This window comes from Cavia porcellus, unplaced genomic scaffold, assembly GCF_034190915.1.
Source record: "Cavia porcellus strain 051 isolate PalLab524CR breed Dunkin Hartley unplaced genomic scaffold, mCavPor4.1 scaffold_1, whole genome shotgun sequence".
NCBI classification, from domain to species: Eukaryota; Metazoa; Chordata; class Mammalia; order Rodentia; family Caviidae; genus Cavia; species Cavia porcellus.
The window spans coordinates 232,117,688-232,138,734 of NW_026947484.1; the positions used below are offsets into that span (position 1 = coordinate 232,117,688).

Here is a 21,047-nt window from a genome sequence, read left to right on the forward strand (position 1 = left end):
CCCCGCGCCACTGGAAACTGCGATTTGAATTGCCTGTAGCCGCTGCTGCGTCCAGGTCGGCACAGCAGGGAGAGAGGCACGAAAGCTCGGAGAGTGGGAAGCGTTGGAAGGAGTTGGGAGCGGGACTGGCTGGGTGCCCTGCATTGACCTGTGGTGAGTGAGCAGATCGGGACCCTTCCATAGAGAAGGAGGCTTCAGCGGAGGACATACTCAGACTGGGCAGACTTCCCAGAACAAGATGCTGCAGTGACTTCAGTCACATATCCCCCTCTCAAGCGGGATTGGTGGGGAGTGCCTGGCCTGCGAGATGCCGCTGGCTGAGACCCAGTAGGCTAGCCCAACCTAGGTCCCAGCGCCTGGAGGTGCACCCTAGCGGTGAAGCCTTCAGTAGGTTGACCTGGAGGGGCAGGCCGGCATAGACTAACCAGGTCTGTGTCTCCCTGGTACGCTGCGGTGGGCAGGAACACCTAGCTGGCACAATTCAAACAGACTGTGGCTGACAGGGAAGGAAGCTGGGCCTCCTTTATACGCTTATATATAAGGAACAAAGAATATGGGAAGAGGGAGCAACAAGAAAGGGTCCTCGGCCCCCAACACTGAGAAACATACAATAGCAGACACAGCACCAATAGATATAAAGCACTATCTCCAGGCCTCATAGACGAGTTCAGGAATGAAGTTATTAATGACCTAAAGCTAGACATAAGCAGAATAGTTAGAGAAATGCTAAGCACCGCCCAAGAAAAAACAGATGGTGGAATGAAAGAACAGAAAAAAAGGGGAGAATTGTTTGATGGAGAAAATAGAGAAAGCATAGAATACATGAAGCAGGTTCAAAGAGATTACCAGGAACTAAAAACTCTATCAAAAACTGGCATAACAGCTTGAAAGAAACTAAGGACAGATTATCTGAACTGGAAGGCAGATTTGTAATATGGGAGCATAAAATGAAAAACTTCTTAAAAATAACAAAAAAAAAACAGCAACAATACAAAAGCTAGAAGATGACAAGAGGATCTATAACTTAAGAATTAAGAGCATAAGAGAAGAAGTGGGGACACAAACAAATGGACTACAAAAGCCATTCACAGAAATAATCCAAGAGAATTTCCCTAATTTAGCAAATGGTAAAGATACTCAGATATATGAGGCATACAGGACTCCAGCCACCTACAACCCAAACAGAGCTATACCCAGGCATATAATAATCAAAATTCCAGAAATCCAATATAAGAACAGAATATTAAAAGCCATCAGAGACAAGAAACAGATCACTTACAAGGGAACACCCATCAGAATTATAGCAGACTTCTCGGCACAAACCATCAAATCACAAAGAGCGTGGGGGGAAATAATTCAAGCTTTGAAAGATAATGACCTCCAGCCAAGATTGATATATCCTGCACAACTGTCCCTAGAAATTGATGGAAAAACAAGGTGCTTCCAGGATAAAGAGGAACTAGGGGAATTTGCAATCACTATTTCAACTCTACAGAGAATACTGCAGGATAGTCTAAAAAAGGAAAATATCAAGATTCCAGAAGTAGTGGCAGAGAGGCCACAATGAATGGAGCAGAAAACGAAATAAAGAAGACAAACTGACAACAAACGACAGAAAAAGAGCTCAACAGAAATGAGGCAGAGAAGATTGGAAGGTAGGAACAGCTATTTTGGAGAAAACAAGACATCATAATAGCTAGTGCAATTTAGTACCATCTTGTTTTGAAGTCCCATCAAACTTGTATTCTTCTGTCTCCATTGGTCTTAAAAGGTTGTATCTTATTGGATTTTATTATATATGATAATATAAGCAAAAACTTTTATAGACAAGGAGTTTATATAGAAACCATTGTTCATTTTCTGTTAATTGGTCCTAAATACCCTGTAATAATGTCACTCTCTTGAGGTTTTATAGTGTCTTGATATGTTTGGTGCTACAGTATACAAAGTTATACTCAAAGATTTCAAGGAAAGAGACACTATGGGAACTATTTTTATGTCAGGATATCTTGTGGTGAAACACTATTTTGCTCAAATGGTTATGATTTGACCTGCGCTGTTCTGTTGTTATGCCCTCTTTTATCTCAATCACCTTTTTTTGATTTACTTTTTTCTTTTTTATTTTTTTAATTAAGGGGAAAATTAAAAAATAGCAGGATACATTATAGTAACCCACTTTGATTTCCTATTAACTTGGTTTGAAATCCTGTATTGCCCTCACCATCTTGTTTTGACTGATTTTCCTCTATTCTGCTTTGCTTGATAGTACCAAGTTCAAAAGTATAGGCATAACTGTGAAGACAATAAGAATCATTATGATGCCCACTCCGGTTGACTATTATTTTCTTTTAAAATCCTGTAATGTCTCCAATGCTTTGGTTTTATTCTTTATTGTTTAGTTCAATTTTATTATAACTGCCAATTCTTCTTAAAATAGCAAGAGGCAGTATGGTAACCATTGTTGATCACCTTATATTTTGTTTTTACATTATCTTTTATGTCAATCCTTTTGATTTGACTGACTCTGTTCTGATATGTCGCATTTGGTTTTACTCTCTTCAAAAAAAGTAGTAAGAACTGTGGGAGTAATAAAACCCAAAATGTGTAATTGTCATTGTACAAAGGAAAAGAAAAGAAAGTGCTCTAAAGGTTATAATTGCATATATGTTAAGTGTATAAGACAGATAACCATATTACTGAGTGTTTTTTGGATCATTGAACAAAACTGTTTCCAGACTCACTGTTTGAAAGTCCACTTTATATGCTTTAATTTTGTAACTGGAACAACTATTTCTAAGATGAGAATATGTAATCTATTAACTAGTGATTTCTTATGGTTTATTTTGTAAATTTTATATTACTTGTACCCTTTTTCTGTTTTTTTCCTTTTTCTCCTTAAATAAAAAAAAAAAGGAAAAGGAATGAGGAGAATTATGCAGGACCACGGCCACTTGAAAAGCCACACGAGAACAGGTTTCACTGTCATCTGGGAAAGGAACTGTCTGGTCCTCTCCAGCAGAGTTTTAAACAATTCCTTCACTAAAAACAGAGACAATGCACTTTTCACTATGAAGAGAGCACAAATTCATGTGAAAAATTAATGCGCCAAAAAACAGCAGTCATATGCGATGAAGCCCCTAAGGATAAATTAAGGAAAAATAAATGCAATATCTTGGATCCAACAACAAAAGAAAGAGATGTGGCGTAGGTCCAGGGGAGGCGGGAAGGTCAAGATTGCCGAGTGGAGCAATCCGATTGATACAGAGGTCTCCTTCTACACATTTAAAAGGAGCAAATCTACTTACACAAACCCAGATAAAAAACATCAAGAAAGACTGGCTGAAAAAGCCGTAGATACCAGTGCTGGCTCCGGACGACAGAGAAGGGCTCTTGCTCATGGTCTTCTTGCTGTTGCTGCTTGCATTGGGTTTCTTCGAGGAGCTCTGTTTGTGCTCCAGAGAGGATGTGGAGGAGCTGCTGCTGATGGATCCAGGCAGCGGGACTAAAACAGGAATGGGACAGGCCACATTAAAGTGCAGAGAGTACAAAAAGGGCCAATAGGATGATTTTCCAGGAAGATGCTTCAGAAATGCTCTAGTTAGCTTCTTCAACTGTGGATTATCTTCTCTCAAATTAGAGGCCTCACTTCTCCAAATAAGCAGTAGTTTTTTCGAGATTCACATTATAAACACAATCTTATATAGAGGCAGTCACTGAATCACTTAGTGCTTACTGTTTACCATCATTCCGTACCTCTCACCTTAGCAGGGTCCCATCCTAATCACCTAATCACCTAATAATTTGATGCTAAGGCAGCTTAAACATTTTTATCAAGCCATCTGTACTATGAATTTCCTTTCATTCCCTCGAGTAATCTAGTCCAGTACTACAGTTCTGTAAGTGCACATAATAGAGTACAGGATTTTTTAAAAAATATATACTTTATTATGAGTTTCTTAGGAGATTTTCAAGTGTAATTTTTTTCTATGAGTTTTCCTTTGCTGATTTTAAAACTTAATGGCCACACGAACTTTTTTCCTACTATATTACTTTAAAGTTCCACCAAGAAGTTAAATTTTGAGAAACAGAAGTTATAAATTACATTACCATCTTTCTCTGCTAGAGTTTTCAGTTCTTCACTGGGCGGCAATGAAAGTGCTGATTCAGAAATACTCTCCTTTTTTGATGTCATCAATCCTAGGCACAGAAACCGAAAAATTGCAGTGCAAGAGAATTTTGTTTCACATTGAAACATAAAAATGCATTCATTTTTTGAAAGTACATGCATCCTTTGTTATCTAACTCTGATCCATTTCTGACAACATGTCCAATAGTAATTTCACAGAAAGTATGAGCCAATCTTTCACTGTTCCACTATTTAAAAAATGAAAAAAAGGTTTAGGTAAAGCTCAGTGATAAAGGACCTGCCTAACGTGTGTGAGGAGGCCCAGGCTCATCCCAGCACTGGGGAAAAAAAAGATAAAGGCTGAAGAAAAGAATGCAGAATTATACAGTACACTAAAGGGATACCTGCTGTCAGGGTTTATGTCAGGGGTCCCCATGCCTCATGCAATTGTGCATTTGTGATTGGTTTATTGTCTAGCACTCGGATTGGTAGTGTGAATGCTACACCTGCCGAGGGGTGGAGCCAGGATATGACGTAAGGGCAGGATGAAGGTGTGTCTCTGTGTCTCTGTCTGTCTGTCTGTCTCTCTCTCTCTCTGTGTCTCTCTCTCACCAGTTTCCACCTTGCTGTTGCAGCAGCCATGACTACCCCACCATGCCACGCTGCCTTGGAGCCAACTGAGTATGGCCAACCGTAAGAAATAAACCTTTCCTTCCCTAATTTTGGGCATCAGGTATTTTGTCTCAGCAACCAGAAAAAAGTAACTAAGACATCTGCGTGCCCATGTTTATTGTGACAACTTGTGACAGCTAAGCTACAGAAACAGCCTATCGACAGATCAATGGATAAAGAGAATGTGATGTATATCTGCACAATGGAATTCAGCCATAAAGAAATATGAAATCGTATCTTTTTGGAAAATGGATAGAATTAGAGACCACAGTGTTAAGCAAAACAAGCCAATGAATACAAAAGTACGAAATACTCCCACAGTTCCCTTAAAGTTTACAATTCTGCTGAGAGAGTAACAGATGTGCACAAATAAAGTAATCAATGGACAAAGTCCAAGGTAACAAATATCAATTGGTTGTTATAAAAAGTACATACAAAGTGAGAGAGTGAAGGGATTAAAGGGAGCTAGGAGGAGATGTCTCCATGGAAAATGGGGTGTGAATAAAGAGGCAGGTAGCCAGGAGAAGTGCCCTAAGAGATTAGGGTCAGACACCCCTAATCCCAGCTCTGCACGGCTGAGGCAGGAGGATCACACACTTGAGTCTGGTCTGGGCAATTTAGGGAGGCCTTGTTTCAAAAAAAATTTTTAAAGAGTTGGGGACATAGCTCAGGGTGAAAGCCCTGGGTTCATCCTCCTGTACCGCAAAAAAGAAAAAATAAGAAGGAAGAAGAAGGATCAGAGGAGGAGGAGGAGGAGAAAGAGGAGCAGTAGCAGCAGGAAGAGGAGGAGAAGCAGAAGCAGAGGAGGAGGATTGGGGTGAGGAACAGGAAGAAAGGAGGGGAAAGAAGAAGAGATAGATGAGGAAGAAGAGGAGGAGGAGAAGTCAGAAAAAAGAACAGTTAAGGAGCCTGCAGTCACGCCACAGCATCTGAGGAAACTCCCCACAGGAGCAAAAGACAAGCAACGGATACAGCAACCACCACTCAGCAATGGGACTGCAGGGAGAGGGGACCCCACGCCCAGGAGGATGCCTGCTAGGCGCCGGAACACGCCCTGAAAGAAAAGCACAGGGAAAAAGTCACTAAGCATCTCCGAGTCGGTGAGGAACACACGGCCAGGTGTGTTTCAGAAAGACTCACTGGAGGCGCCACACCCAGCGGAGCAGTTAGGTCTGCGGTGTCAGAGGAGAGTGTCAGAGGAGAGGACAGTAAGACAGGGAACAGAGAGACAAGTCTGAGACACTGCTGGTGGGAATTAAAGCCAATCATGTGTGAGGCTCAAAAACACAAGATGCGGGTGTTATTAAGATTAGGCTTCACGACTGGCTAACAAAAAAGAATAAAGCCTCTAAACATTAGCCACCCCACGAATAAGACATAAATGTCGGGAACGTCACTCACTTCCTGGTTGGACCTACCAGTATTCACTTTTGATGTGACGTGAGCTACGCTGACTTTCTGGGGCTTGTTGGGAGGCACGGTTTTCGAGGAAGGCGGGTGTGTGATGTTCTTCCTTCGCTCTTTTGATTTACTTATCTTTGAAAGAGGAGCAAAAATACCTAAGAGAGGACACAGAATTTAGTTATCATGAATGGAAAGCAATCAGATAAAGGAGCAAATATAACTGTTAGTAACATACAGCTAACATGCCTGCCATGAGAGACAAAAAATATATAGTATTTGCCCTCAAATACAGAGCTTATAATCCAGTGGTCAAGACTGACATCACATGTAATAATTTAAGAGCCACATAAAAGACATATAATCAATCATTTATGAAGTGAAACTGGACAGGTGGAAGAGTGAGGGTAACACCTATTATTTCTAAGCTACTGGACAACAGCAGTGCACTATGTAACATACGAACTTCGTCCTTGTCATTTATGTCTCATTAGGATTAATACTTTTCCCACATTATAACTTTTTATATTTGTCTTTATCTTTTCTCTAGATTATATATTTTTAAAGAAAAAATTCAAATGTTACTAATCTCTGCCTTCCCCACTGCACCTAATTATAGTGCCTTATACATTATACAGGTAAAATAAATCTTTTTGATCTTTTAATATAATTTTCCCCAAAGGCCTCGCCTTCAACTCCTGTCGACCAGAAACAAAACTGCGTGTGCTGAGAAGGGGAGGCACAAAGGCAGGGCACGGGCTGCCCATCTGCAGCAGCTGAGAATATAAAACTCCACTAAGAAGGGTTTCTCCGGGCAATAAAATACCGACTTTTAAGTATGCGCGGACATGAGAGATACTGAACACAGACTATAAATACCAAGCTTAATCTCACTAAGACATTACAGAGGAAAATAAAGTCATAATGTGTGTGTGTTACACTTTTTCATTGAGTGTTTGCAACCTAACAAATAAGCACTGTGACTAAAGTGTATTCAAAACAACTTGTTTCAAAGCAGGATAGAAATGCTCAGGAGTCTAGAAAGCTTCGTTTACAGCTAAAAAGCCTGACTATGGCTATGGCTATGACTATATCTGATGCTGACAAAGGTTTGACGTGAGAAATCCTATTCTGTGGAAATGTAAATCTGCACAGTTGTTCTGAAACACAAAAATTCACTTTATAAAATGGATTATAAGGCAATACAGATCCATTCAAAGATTATATTTGTAGATTTATTATAAGAAAAAGATTTCAAGAGATGAAACAATGTCTACTCTAGGAATATTCTAATTTCTAAATTTCTAATTGACTAGTTCATCCCAATTATACTCCTGAAAAATAGTTATGAGAAAAATTATATAGAAGCAAAGACCACATATCAAAATATGTCATCATTGCAGTACTCATAAGCAGGTAAAAACAAGTGTCCACACAGAATGAAGGAGATCGATCACACCTGTGAACTGCAGCGGCCCCACTACCTACACAAGATACATTCCAAGGCATTCACCGGTTCCTAAAACCATAAGCAATGCCAACCCTATACATATTATGTTTTCCTTATACATATTTAGCTGCAATAAAGTTAATTTTGTAACTAAGGCACACTGGGAAATGAACAATAATAAAATAGAACAACTATAACAATTTACCATAATAAAAGTTATCTGTTTATACCACCAGTGTTCAAACTACCCAGCAGTGAGACATAAGAATTGCAGTACCATTGTGAATACGTTAAGATCTTACCAGAAAACCGCCATTGATAAAGTTACTTGTCTTTTTAGAAATAATCAGACGTTTAATTCTCTATCTTAAAAAAATTTTCTATGACATATTAAACTTGAATTATGTGGGTCTCCCACATTTTTTTAAGTTAACCAAATCATTTCAAGGAATGACTGTGTCTCAAGCCCAAAGTGAGCAGAGCATCTGAGGCCCCTCTCACCACTGATCCATATACTCAGGCCAATCAGAGCACCTCGGGGTTTACCTCAGCCCGTGACACATAACTGTAAGGTTTAACTAAAAATAGGCATATAGAGAATCACCTGAAAAGGCAACAGTAATAAATTTCCAAATAAACATGACCCATTTGACACATGTTTAACTCCATTCCTCCAAAAACTCCATTAAAATATCAGTACAGAATAAATATGGTATAAATGTTAAAAGAAAAACATGCTACACAGAAGAAAAAGTACTGAAAGCTTCTGAGAAGTGAAAAAAAGATCAAAAACAAGAAAAAGAGGACAGTGAAACTTCTGCATGGCAATCCCGGAGACTCAGGAAACAGACTGCACACCACGTCCCAAGGGCACACCCTGCACACTGCCTGTTCTATGCACAGTTTTGCTGGCACACAGCCACACCCATCTGCTCACATGTCAGCTACTGTCTACGACTGTGTGTTCACCATCACTGCAGAGCTGAGCAGCCACCATGGAGACTGTGTAATCCACAAATTACTATCTGTTCCTTCACAGAAAACGTTTGCCAAATTCCACAGTAAACAATAGAGGATCACCTTCCAATATGAAGGGAATTGTAATCCAACATAATATTTCTTAACCCAAACTATCACATGAAGTGCGAGAGTAGGAATATATTTTTAGAAAGGAAAGTCTCAAAACATTTTGCCTTCCTTGAGTCCTCTGTAAGAAAGCTACTGATGGATATGCTCCCCCAAACAAGTAAATACACCCAGAAAGAACTGCGTTAGAAAAATAAGGCCATTAAATCTTTCTTTTCATAGTACAGTTATTAAATGTCTAAATCTGGAAAAATCCAGAAAGAGTCATATAAATATATTATTGATAAACAAGCATACTAATATGAGAAGACACAGCCAAAGAAGTTGGAAAAGTTCTCAGCTCTAATGAGCAAGACTCAGAAGGCGGAAAGGCTAGTTAAGAGAAGCCTTCGTTGTTTTTAGTAAGCCTTACAAGACAGTGTGACGCATCAAACTAGGTGCATGTATTCACTTTGATAATTATTAAAGTCATAAAAACAGTATCACCCCCAAGTATTAAAATTTATTATAGAATTTCTACATCTAAAAAATCTGTGCGTTAAAGTTTACAGATAATGGAATAAAACAATCCTGACACAAAGCACAGCATTTACAAGAACTGAGCTGAAATAATATAAGCACAATAAGCCAAAGGGAAAGTAGCAGATTTAGAGCAAGACGGAGAGAGAGAAAAATACTCGTGGAGAGGAATACAATTTTTTAGTTTCTGGTTTGCCAGGTGATTTAACTGACTCAGAATTCTGAGCCAATTCGGCAGGAAAAGCCACTCGAATTTAGTGCGACCAAGCACATGACATCACCTCCAGCCTGCATCAGGGTTTAAGGCAACAACACCCAGTTCTTCCCAAGTCAGGAGCCCCCTCCTTGGAATAATCAAAGTCTTGGATGCTCACGCATTCTACTGGCAGGCTAACTATTCTTTCATAAATCTGACTTCTATCTGCCCTGTGTGCTGCTAAACTTTTTTGATACTGCCCTTATTCTGTGTTGCAGCTGCCAGAATTAACCGCAAGGAAAACTCAGGCTTGAACCTCACCGCACTCACCAGTAAGTTTCAAATTACATATGATGCATACAAAAATTAAAACATTTAAGTGAATAAAATGTACAATTTGTACCTAATTCTTGAATTCAGAAGAATTAGCTATGAAAACAAGACAGCAATATATAGAATGCAGCAATGCGAGAATTTATAAAGCCCGGCAGTGGAAGTTAAGGCATAAAGGCTACAACTCCAAGTCCAGTCTCGTACACTGAGCAAAACCCCATCTCAAAATAAAAAAGGGCTGAGTTCAATAGCATTCCCTGAGTTCAATCAACAAAAGGTAATAATGATTTATAAAGGAAAGGTCTTCTAACTGCAGAAAGCTAAATGTCCCAAAGCACTGCAAATGAAGTTCAAAGGCAAATAACACACTGAGTGAAACATCTCCAACACTGTAAATATGAATTCCTATACTATGTATTTTTAAAAACTCAGCAGTTTGTTAAAGCATGAACACTTCAATTTTACTATGCAAAAAATAAAGGGCAACTACCAAAATAATGCAAAAAATACATACATTGCAACAAAACACTTTATATGTTTTATTTCACCAAAAATCTGAGAAATATAAATTCAGTCATACAAATAAAAATCACATTTTCAAGCAACATTTAAAGTTTTAGGGTAATTATAACTACATCAAAGAAAAACACAGAATATTTAACTACTGTATACAGTTTTGTAGGAAAAATATTACACAGGAAGCCATGTACATATAATTGTTATGTTTTCTCTTTTTTAGGGTTTTCAAATCTTGCATAGTAAGCATTTTTAGTTAAAAAATTGAATAAATAAGGCTCCATTCTCAGTGCATGACAGAACCAGTAATTCTGCTAAATCTCTAACAGCCAATAGCTGGCCGGTGCTGGGTGATTACAGGACATCAAGCACTCTCGTAGGTGCGTTACACACTCATCAACACACTTCCTCCTCACATGGACCCTTGGGAGACTGTGATCCCCGTTCTCCAGAAGATAAACTGAGTCACAGGGAGTGAATGAGGTCCTGCAGCTGACAGGCAGAGACGCTGACTCACGCCCAAGCAGTCATCTCATGATGACACAGGCTGCCTTCTCACAGGGCTGTCGCCATGGACAACATGCCACCAAGATTGCAAAGAAAAATATTCACAACACTGCAAGTGGCAAAAGCAAACTGAAATGGATTTCCTGAAACACCTGTCAGAAAAAAACAGGCACAGCCGGCTTAGGAGTCATAAAGTTGGAATCGGGTGCTTCTCTAACTTTCCAAGTTCTTCAAGACTCTGGAGCTCTGTTTCCTTGATGATGAAGTCCTTCCCTCAGCCCTGATCCCATGGCAGCAGAGTTTAAGAGAGACCAAGGGCACCCAGTGCACCCCGGGCGAGATGGCTTCTTCCAACCACCACCACGCTCACGGCAATAAGGGCAGGCCCACACCGCCAGCTCCGAATTTTTCCAAGAATATCCTTCCTGCTACCATCACTGTCTCCTTACTAAAAAACTCCAAGATCAATCCTAAGGAAGGACTGACACCCTTTCCAAAAACACAGAACAATCCCGTCACACCACAAGGTGCTCAGGACTAGACTACCACGTGTGCCGGAGGTGTCTGCCAGCTGGGTCTCTCATCCACTAGCCTGACCCCAAACCCCAAAGCTCCTCCCTCCCGCCTTTCAGACCTCCCACGGCAATTTTCCACCTCCCTCTCCGCCTCGAGGCATCTGTCAGCCTGGAGACCCCTCATCCACAGTCCAGAGGGCCTGGCCACCTGCAGCACTGTGCACCTCATCCGCAGCTGCATTTGCCATCAGCATCTGTAAGCACTTGTGAGCTCAGGGTGCACTTGCCAGCACCTGTGAGCTCAGGGTACACGGGATTCGTGTTCATTGTCCAACCATCTCCAGTGGAGAGAGGCAGAGACAAGGAGAGAGCAAGAGACTGACAGACAGACACAAAGAAACAGAGACAGACTAGTGAGACACCCACCGTCAGAATATACCATCTACTACCTCTCCTGGAAACCGCCAACCTCTCCTTCTGGAAACCACCAACAGAAATGAGAATTATGCTTACTCGTGCGGTGAAAACTTTCCACCACTGGCTGGCTCCCTGCCTTTCTCTCTCCACTCTTGTCTGGCTCATGGAGACTTCTACACCAGACCAGCAAAGCCACCAACACCCAGGCTGCCTGTTCCTTCAGCTCTTCCCTTCCAGTGACCTTTCTGTCCACCAGCTTCGCTGGACAGCTACACCTCCCAAATGTTTACTGGAAGCATCTACCATGGGCCAGTCCAGGTCCCTAGGGCCAGCACTCCACTCAGCTTCTCAACCATATCAGAAGCTACCAATCATGCATTCTGCTCGCAGAGTCCATATTCCCACTCACAGCCTCATTTTCCTCCCCAGATACTCTGTGCAGTTTGTCACCCTGATTCCCTTGCATTTAGTCTCTACTCTTTTTTTTTTAATCTTTCTTTCTGTTGTGCATTTGAGGAAAAAAAAAAAAACTCTAGTGAAGCAGGCTCTCTAGGTAATCAGCACCCACATCCAAACGGTTTAATAGCACTGGAGAACACTCCACCTTGCACACCGGTTTCACGGTTCATGACCACAAATCTCCAGGCCCTTGGCACAGCACGCCCACCGCCCATACTGCCCTTACCAAGACAGCCCGGGCTCCTAACTGTGCACTTCACTCCTCTCCTCACCTCCAACCAGTCTTTCCCGCCCTATCACCACCAAGTGACCTCACTTCTTGTTCTTAGCAAAAATAGAAAGAATCCCAGGAGAAGCACCTCGTCTTCCTATGGTGTGTCTCCTTGGGGAGGCTGAGCTGCTCCTGACCTAACACAGGCTCACCTGCAGAGTCCCTTCCCAGTCAACTCGTCCCCCCAGGACTGCTCCTTCTTTCTTAAGCATCCCTCGAGCTCCCTTTGCATGGTTCTCATCAGACTACACTAACATGCCTCCCTGCTCCTCTTTAAAAAGTCCCCCAATCCACAGTCCCACGTGTACTGCCTAAGCAACCAGGACAGAAGTTTCATTTAAAAACTAGGAGAGAGATTGAGGCTGTAGCTCAGTGGTCAAGAGTATGCTTACCACCATCATGCCCGGGCTCAATTCCCGACACCACCAAAATAAATAAATAGTCAAGTTTGACTGTTTTAGTTAATTATTATTACTGTAAATCATGGCAACCTTACCATATTTGGGCGCACATTTAAAGTACTGGACTTTTCCAACACTTCCGTTGTTTTTTCCTTCTGGTTCATCTAATTCGATGCCAGCCCACTGACCACTGGCAAATTCAGTTGTTCCACAAAATCGTAGGGTCCCAACCTAAAGAAAACCAAGTCTACATTATTTTTAATATTATGAATAACCACAAAGGCCCTGTTCTTGGTAATTTCATCATGGAAGTTTTTAAAAGCTCTCTCAAGGTAGACTTCAGAATAAGGAAAAGTACCAAAGGGAAAATGGGACATTAAGCAGGTGACAAGAACAAGTGCATCAGGAAAACAGAAGAATCCTAAATACATAGGCACCCACCAGTGATCTTCACACTATATTAAACTCTTTACCAACAGAGTTGAAAGGCAAAATTGGCAAATTCACACCTGGAGACTTTAATCCAACTCTCTCATCTCCTCAACACTTCAAGTAATCTAGTAAAGAGACCGAAAAATCTAAGCAGCTGTAAATTTTGACTTAACTGATACATGGAACATCACACCCCATTTGCATAGAATACAAATGTAAAATAATAGAAATTATAAAAAACATGTTCTCAGATCTTAGTTAAATTAGAAATCACTAACAGAAAAATATATGGAAATCTCAGTATTTGGGAATTTACTTCTAAATAACACGTGAGGAAGAAAAAAATCATTAAGAGAATTAGAAAATACTGTGAACAGGATGAATATAACGTCGAAGTCTGCAGGAGGCAGCAAAAGCATCATCTTAGTAAAGGTCTCAAGCTAGCGAGCTAAGCTTCCACCCGAAAACTATAAAGTGAAGAACCAAAGCCTGCAGAAGGAAAAAAGTGTTAGACAAAAAACTGAGCATGGAGAAAACCAATGAAACAAAAAACAAGTTCTTTGGAAGGATAAAAATTAATTTTTAAAAATCTTCTGGTTGGAAACCAAATTTAAAAAGAGAAAAAAGGCAAATCACCACCATGACGAATAAAAGAGGAATGTTATTACACAACCCTGGTCACTTAAAAAGAAAATAAGAAAATACTGAGAACTCTGACATGAATCCAACAAATGGGCTGAAAGGTTCAGTTCACTGAAAGGCCGTCAAAGCCATCAACGCTCGCACGGGAAATGACTTAGCAATGAAAAAACTAAAGCAGAAACCAGTGTGCAGGTCCCACAGCGTCCCTGGTGGTACCACCCAACACCTCGAGGAAAAGGGAACATCAGCTCCATGCAAACCCTCCTAGAACACCAAGTGCAAGGATCAATTCCCGGTTCATCTTATGAAGCCAATATTACTTTGATACAAAAACCAAAGATATTCTAAAACAGTAAACCAAGCAACCCTAATGAACACGAACATAAGACTCTCCACCTAGCCAGGCACAGTAAGGAGACTGAGACTCCACGGCCAGCCCCCTGGGCTACATGGTGAGACTCTGTCAAACAAAACAAAATAAAGCCAATCGAAGCAAACAGAAAGAGAATATGCACGATAACCAAGTGAAATTTATAGCAGGAACATAAAGCTCACTTAGGATTGAGGAATTAATCAAAGAACTCATCATACCAACAGAAGGGGAGGAAGGTCTGCTGTCTCACAGTGGGGGAAAGATTTGCTACCTCAAAAGATGCAGAAAAGCTTTTGGCAAAGTTGAGCATATTTTCATAGTAACTTTTCAAACCCATTTCCATTTAGGAGAGAAAAAAAAAATTACAACTCACTACCAGCATTCATTTAACTTTTGAGGCAAAAACAATTCTAACTGGTTTTCAATGTGAAAATAAAACATAAAAACTGTTTCTGGGATTATTTCTAAGCAAAACATGTCTCTAATCCTAATGTAACAAAATAAAGAACATGGTGTCAATAATTCAATAATCTTGCTCTTGGGGGGAGATTCAGGGGTTTTTGTTTGTTTTGTGAGACAGGGTATCACCATGTTGCTCGGCTGGCCTTGACCTCTGGGGCAGCCCTCTTGCCTCAGCCCTCTGAGCACAGGGATTACAGGAGTGAGTCACCCCACCTGGCCATATTTAATAATTTTGTATGGGTTAAGTTTCAAAGCACCCAAAATCACAAAGCAGAATCTCAGGTTCCACCCAAAATATCAGGTTTCTCTCTGCATCTTCTTGCCTTCATTGTTTGTGTCAGCAGCAAACTTTGCAGCCTCAGCTGGACGCACCCCCTGATGCTGGTGGTATGCTCCTGGGGAAATGTCTTCACTCAGACAGAGCTGTGACACTGTCAGAGGACATCGCTGCTCTGGCTCGAGCTGCTCTTCGGACATTCTTCCCACCGCTGTCAGACTGAATGCTGCACAGCTGATCATGGACTCAGGCTTGTCCCTCTGGGATGGGTGGCAGCAGGTCAGCACGGTCATGTTTAGAAGGTGAAGAAGGAATTTATCACATCAAATCCTGTGCCCTCTGTGCTCAGCTGGATGCAAGTGACCATCTGATCACCAGAATCCACTGCTCCCACGCGCTCTTTATAACTCACACGACACGTGGCTTCCTAGCTGTCTCTGCCTCTGCTGTTTTCTACTTCAGTCACAGCATCACTGTAGAATGCTGACAACACTGTCCCTGCCTTCCTGTCACACCGTCTCAGTGCCTTGAGTTCACTATAGAATCTTCGTCTGCTTTGCAATCCTTTCTTTCAGATCATTTGGCATCTGTTTCTGTTCAAATGAGCTGTTCCAACTGCATCAGTCCTGATGTAATTCTTTGAAAAGCATGGGAGATGTTAAAAGTATCTAAGACAGTCAAGGATACAGTGCACCCCTTGATCAGGAAGACACTGTATCTTTCACTGTCTTAGTAACTTTTATTTCTCCTTGCTGAGACAAAATATCTAAGATTCAAAGTTAAAGGAGGAAAGGTTTATTTGGCTTACAATTCATAGGGGTTTTACTTCATAGCTGGCTGGCTCCAAGGCAGAGTGGCATGACAGAAGGACATTAAAGAGGAGAAACAGTTCATGGCAGGCACAAGGCAGCAATCAGCAAGGTAAGTGGTTAGCAGTAGCAGCTTATTTCTATCCATTAATATTCTACCTAGGCTACCCATTCTTAGCACAGATAGTGCTCACACCAAGAACTATGCCAAACTGACCAGTGGACGAACTTAGTAATCACATTTCCTTAATCCCACCACTAGACACTCTAGATCCAGCCACCTCTGAAAAAGTCCCACTGCATAAGGCTTTGAGGGGACAGCTAGACACAAGCTATAACACTGGCCAAAGACTAATGCAGGACAATTTCACACCATCAGCAGAATCTTCCAAATTCATACTGGGTCCTGCGTGAACAAGCACAGTTCACACAAAACCAGATTGACTTTCACAAAACACATATGGCTGGTGACCAAACCGTTGGGAGGTACTGTTTTAGAGCTCACCACATGTTGAACGCAACAGTGATTTGCCAACTGCAATGTTTCTGTTTCCAGTAAACAGTTGAAAACTTATTAGTCAAATGTAGGCTTGATCTTATGCAATAAAATATGGGCATTTAACTGAACAGTTGATACAGAAAAGCTATTGACAAAATACAGGCCCTGAAGCAGTCACAATTTGCCTGAGATAAAGTATATGCAAAAGTGGCCTTGCCCATTAAAACATCTCCAGTTCAGGCAAAAAGACTTTTGATTGTCACTTTTGGTGTCTTGCCATTTATATATTCAGGAAAATCCTCTCAGACCAAATGTATTTGAAGCTTGGGCATTAGTTTCACTGGTAATTTTTGAAACTAATTCTTCAGTAAACAACAGTTCAAAATACTATAGTGGGCCAGTGACATCAATTTTTCTGCCAGTTGTACAGGAAAAGTCTACCTTTGATATGGTTTATAACATGAGATGACCATTTCAGAATACAACCTGAGACAGCTGATGTTGGGCTATTTCTGTCCGGTTCCAAGCTGGACACAGGCTTGACTGTATTGTCTTCCAAAGCACTATCTCAAAAATCATCACAATTGTCTATTTTAGAAAAACTGAATTCATCAAACAAATCTTCAGCTAACAACTGTTCAAGATGATATGATGATGTATGATTCTAATCATACATCAGAATGCTGTTTTCTAGCATTTGACATTTTCAGTGATCAAGAATTACTATAGTCTGTAAATGGAAATGTCACTTTACTGAAAACAGAAAGCTACAAATAGAACAGTGTCTTATTTGCAAAAAATAAGAAAAGCACAATATTTCATTTGGAAGAAAAGGTTAAGGTGTAATCTGGGGGTTATCTCAGGCTCACCACTGAAGCTACAAGCACCACAGGCAAGCATTCCTGAAGAAAAATGGAAACTGATTACAAAGACTCAGAAAACCAGGAGTAGGGCAACTTCCTCAACTTGATACAGGACATATGTACAAAATCCATAATTGGTGACTGTCACACATGATGAAAGATTGGGCACTTCACCCCCAAAACTGGGAGCAACACAAGGATGGTCACTCATTACTCCTATTTATTATTTTACTCAGGGCCCTCGGCAATAAAAATATGACATGAAAAGTAAATAAAATGCATAGGGATTGAAAAGAAAGAAAATAAACCAGGTGCAGTGGTGGATAATGATACTTCTGATTTCTGGGGAGGCTGAAACAAAAGGATTATGGGCTTGAAGACAGAATAGTCATTAAGACTCCATCTGGAAGAAGAAAGAAAACATGAAATATAATAAAATCTATTCACAGACATGATTACTTATATAAGATACCCAAAACTACAAAAGCCAAATGAACTAATAAATTTAGAAAGGTTAAAGGATACACAGTCAACATGCAAAAATCCACTATTTCCACATGCCAGAAATGAACAACAGAAAAATAAAATTTCGGCAACAACACCATTTATGATAGTCCCAAAAATCATGAAAAACTTAGATATAAATCTAGCACAGTGTGTGTAATATCTACATGCTTCACACTATACAACTATGATAAAATAAACCACAGGAAAAACCACATGAATAGAAAGACATATTGTGTTGTGAATTCAGAGAATATTTTTAGGTATCAATTCTACTCAACCTGACCAATAGATTTAATGGCACTCAATCCAAAAACCTCAGCCAGGTTTTTAAAAATCTACAAACTGCTGGGTGGGGCAATATATGTCTCACATGCCTACAATCCAGCACGTCGGAGGCAAAGGCAGGAGGATCACTGCAAGTTCAAGGCTAGCTTGCATTACAGAGAGACCATTTTCAAAAGAAAAAAACCCTGGCTGAGCATGGTAGCACACACATGTAATCCTAGCACTTGGGAGGCTGAAGCAGGGGAATTGTTGCAAGAAGTTCAAGGCCAGTCTGGGCTACATAGTGAGCTGAAGGCCAGCTTGAACTACGCAGTGAGACCCTAACTCAAAAACAAAACAAAATAATCTACAAATTCTCAAATATACATGACAGGGCAAAAAAAACTAGAACTGTCAGTTTTGGAAAATAAAGGTCTAACATTGTTTGATTTTAAGAGTTATTATAAGGTAAGAGCCATCGAAAGAGTGTTGAAGAAAGGCTAATCACTAGATCAACAGGGCAGAAATAACACCCACACATACACGGCCAAGTGATTTTTTAAAAAGGTACAAAGGAAATTCAATGAAAGAAGAAGAGTTTTCCATACACGGTGTTGGAACAAATAGGTAACCACAGGTTTGACAAAGAGCCTCAAAAGCAAATACAAAACTAAATGTAAGTCCTAAACTATAAAGTATCCAGAAGAAAACAGAGGAGTATTTCTTAGATATGACACTAAGCACACAATCCATAAAAGAAAAAAGTTGTTAAGTTGGAGTTCATCAAGGTTTAAAATATCTAGCCAGGGATAGTGGTGCGTGTGTGTAATCCCATTTCCAGAAGCTGAGCCAGGAGGATTCTAAGCCCAGCCTGGGAAACTAACACAGGCCTATATCAAAATTACAAAAATAAATAAATAAATAAAAGGTTCTTTGGATGGCACTCAAGACAATGACAAGACATTCAACGACAGACTGAGGCAATGAAGGCCAACCTTTTTGAGACCAAGAGCCCAAACTGCAACCCCAAACCCATCTACTTAGCACAAAGTGCCAACGCGGCCCTGCATGCACTGTTATTCAATGCTCAGCTGCTGGGGCAGTGCTGGGATGAGCTGGCTTAGGTGCCAACAGAGAGGGCCCTGCGTGCCCACTGTGATACACACGCACCACTGGACTGAGAGGGAGTACAGAGGAAAGACTGGCCATAAACTAAAACAAGTAAACCCAGATGATTAATGTGTGAGCATGTTTATTATGAAAGTTTTTACTTCTGTATAGTTAAATATCCAACATAAAACTGAATGTATTCTTACATTTATAAGAGAAGCTATGTATCCATACTTTCTTAGTATTTTAATTCCACAGACAGATGGAAAACAATTGTGATGTGAGCATACCATTTTGGGAGCTGGTGAAAGGCATTCTTCACCTAAGGGTTTGTGTCTTTTTCAATAGTTTGTATTTTTTTAAATAAATTAAATCTCTAAATTTCAGTGGTTTCTGAGAAATCTTATTATCTTCCCCGCAATCCACTCAAACATTGAAAAGAAACATTGAGAAGTGCAAGATCCAAACAGGAATCTCCTGTTCCAGTCTCTGTACTGAGCGCCCTGCTAACCTCACACTTAAGGGGAAAAAACCTCCAGGGAGGCTGAGCATAGATCAGTGGTAGAATACTTCTCAGGCATGTGTGAGAGGACATAGATTTGATTCCTGCACCATAAAAATATATAAATTTTCCCACAATGGGATGTTAAGAAAGTGAAGGAGGGAAGGGAAAGGAAGGAAGGAAGGAAGGAAGGAAGGAAGGAAGGAAGGAAGGAAGGAAATTGGCCTTAGTGAAGCCCACATAGAAACTCTAGAGAAAAGATGTCCAAAACATTTTTGGTGTTCTACAGAGTATAGAGTTCTCTTTCCCACTGTCTCTTTATGATCAGGTTACACAACATCAAAATCTCCCAGTTCTTGGGATCTCAAAGACAAACACCTGAGAACAAGCGTCTCTTTTGCTAGGAGGCTGGCAGAGGGAGAAGTGGCCCTGGCAGAGGGCTGGGAGGCTGCATGCACCGTCCTGGCTGCATCCTTCTAAGCTCAAGCCTCCAGGTCCACTCACCAGTTCTCCTCTGCTCCATTTTTTCTCTAGCAAATACTGATGTCTTTGCTGTCATGTTCGAACAGTTCATATTTTAAAACTGTACTTTATAGTAAACTTACGGCCACCTTTCATAATTTGATTTGAGTATATTTTAATCTGCATGCCTTTCTTCAGAGACTCCAAACTCCGTCTGTGCCCATGCACCCTGGGACACAGAATGCCCACCCTCTAGACAGGGCTTCGGGGATGGTGGTATTAGGGTACCTTCTGTCCTGCAATCACGACACGATCCCCCAACTTCAGGCCAAGAGATGAAAGTGTAGCCTTGTCAGTCACATGGTCGCAGTTTGGAAGCACGGCCTTGGAGAGACAGGAGAGCGGCACCGCATCGAGCAGCATCTGCTTGATTTCCTTGGCAGTGGCAGCGGCATCGGCCATTTCCAGCGGCATATCCACTGGGTCGGGAACCACGTCAGCAGGGACCTGGCCCCTGTCGTTCTACAAACAGAGGCCAAAGACATTTCTCAGCTCTTACTGACTTGGCGTGCTGAACGGTCACGTAAAATTATTGTTGGAAAAAAATTAAGTATATTCATCAGTTCTTTATGGAAGAACACATGCTCTACAATTACTACGTGACAGACACTTTTCTGGATGCTAACAGTGAGCAAACCAAAAGGCTCTGCCCCTGAAAAGCAAACATTCTGGTGGAGAGGAGAGCTGCAGGCAAGTAAGCAACACTGTGGTTACTAAACTGCAGGAAGCAGCACGGAGGAAACGCGGCAGAGGAGGATAAAGAACAGGCCACAGAGGGTCACAGGGGAGCTGCACAGAGGCACTCAGGGCAGTGAAGGCCGCCTGTGAAAATGCTGTACGCACAGCCCCAAAGGAGCTGAGGCAGGGACCCTGCAGGCTCCCGCGAGGGAGACACAGTCTATTCCCTGGGCAGGCA

The 21,047-nt window shown here is 41.1% G+C and overlaps 1 protein-coding gene across 4 annotated transcripts in view; it reads right to left on the reverse strand.

The window, feature by feature from the left end:
* Clip4 (CAP-Gly domain containing linker protein family member 4) overlaps nucleotides 1-21,047 on the reverse strand; it is a 75,316-nt gene that overhangs the window by 20,289 nt on the left and 33,980 nt on the right. For all 4 annotated transcript variants that reach the window (XM_003473006.4, XM_013155962.3, XM_063230398.1 and 1 more), the window contains exons 7-11: nucleotides 20,360-20,593; nucleotides 12,965-13,100; nucleotides 6,217-6,357; nucleotides 4,108-4,197; nucleotides 3,359-3,502 (exon numbers count right to left, since the gene is read on the reverse strand). In XM_003473006.4, coding sequence (XP_003473054.1) covers nucleotides 3,359-3,502; nucleotides 4,108-4,197; nucleotides 6,217-6,357; nucleotides 12,965-13,100; nucleotides 20,360-20,593 — 745 coding nt within the window. The remainder of the gene's footprint in view (nucleotides 1-3,358; nucleotides 3,503-4,107; nucleotides 4,198-6,216; nucleotides 6,358-12,964; nucleotides 13,101-20,359; nucleotides 20,594-21,047) is intronic.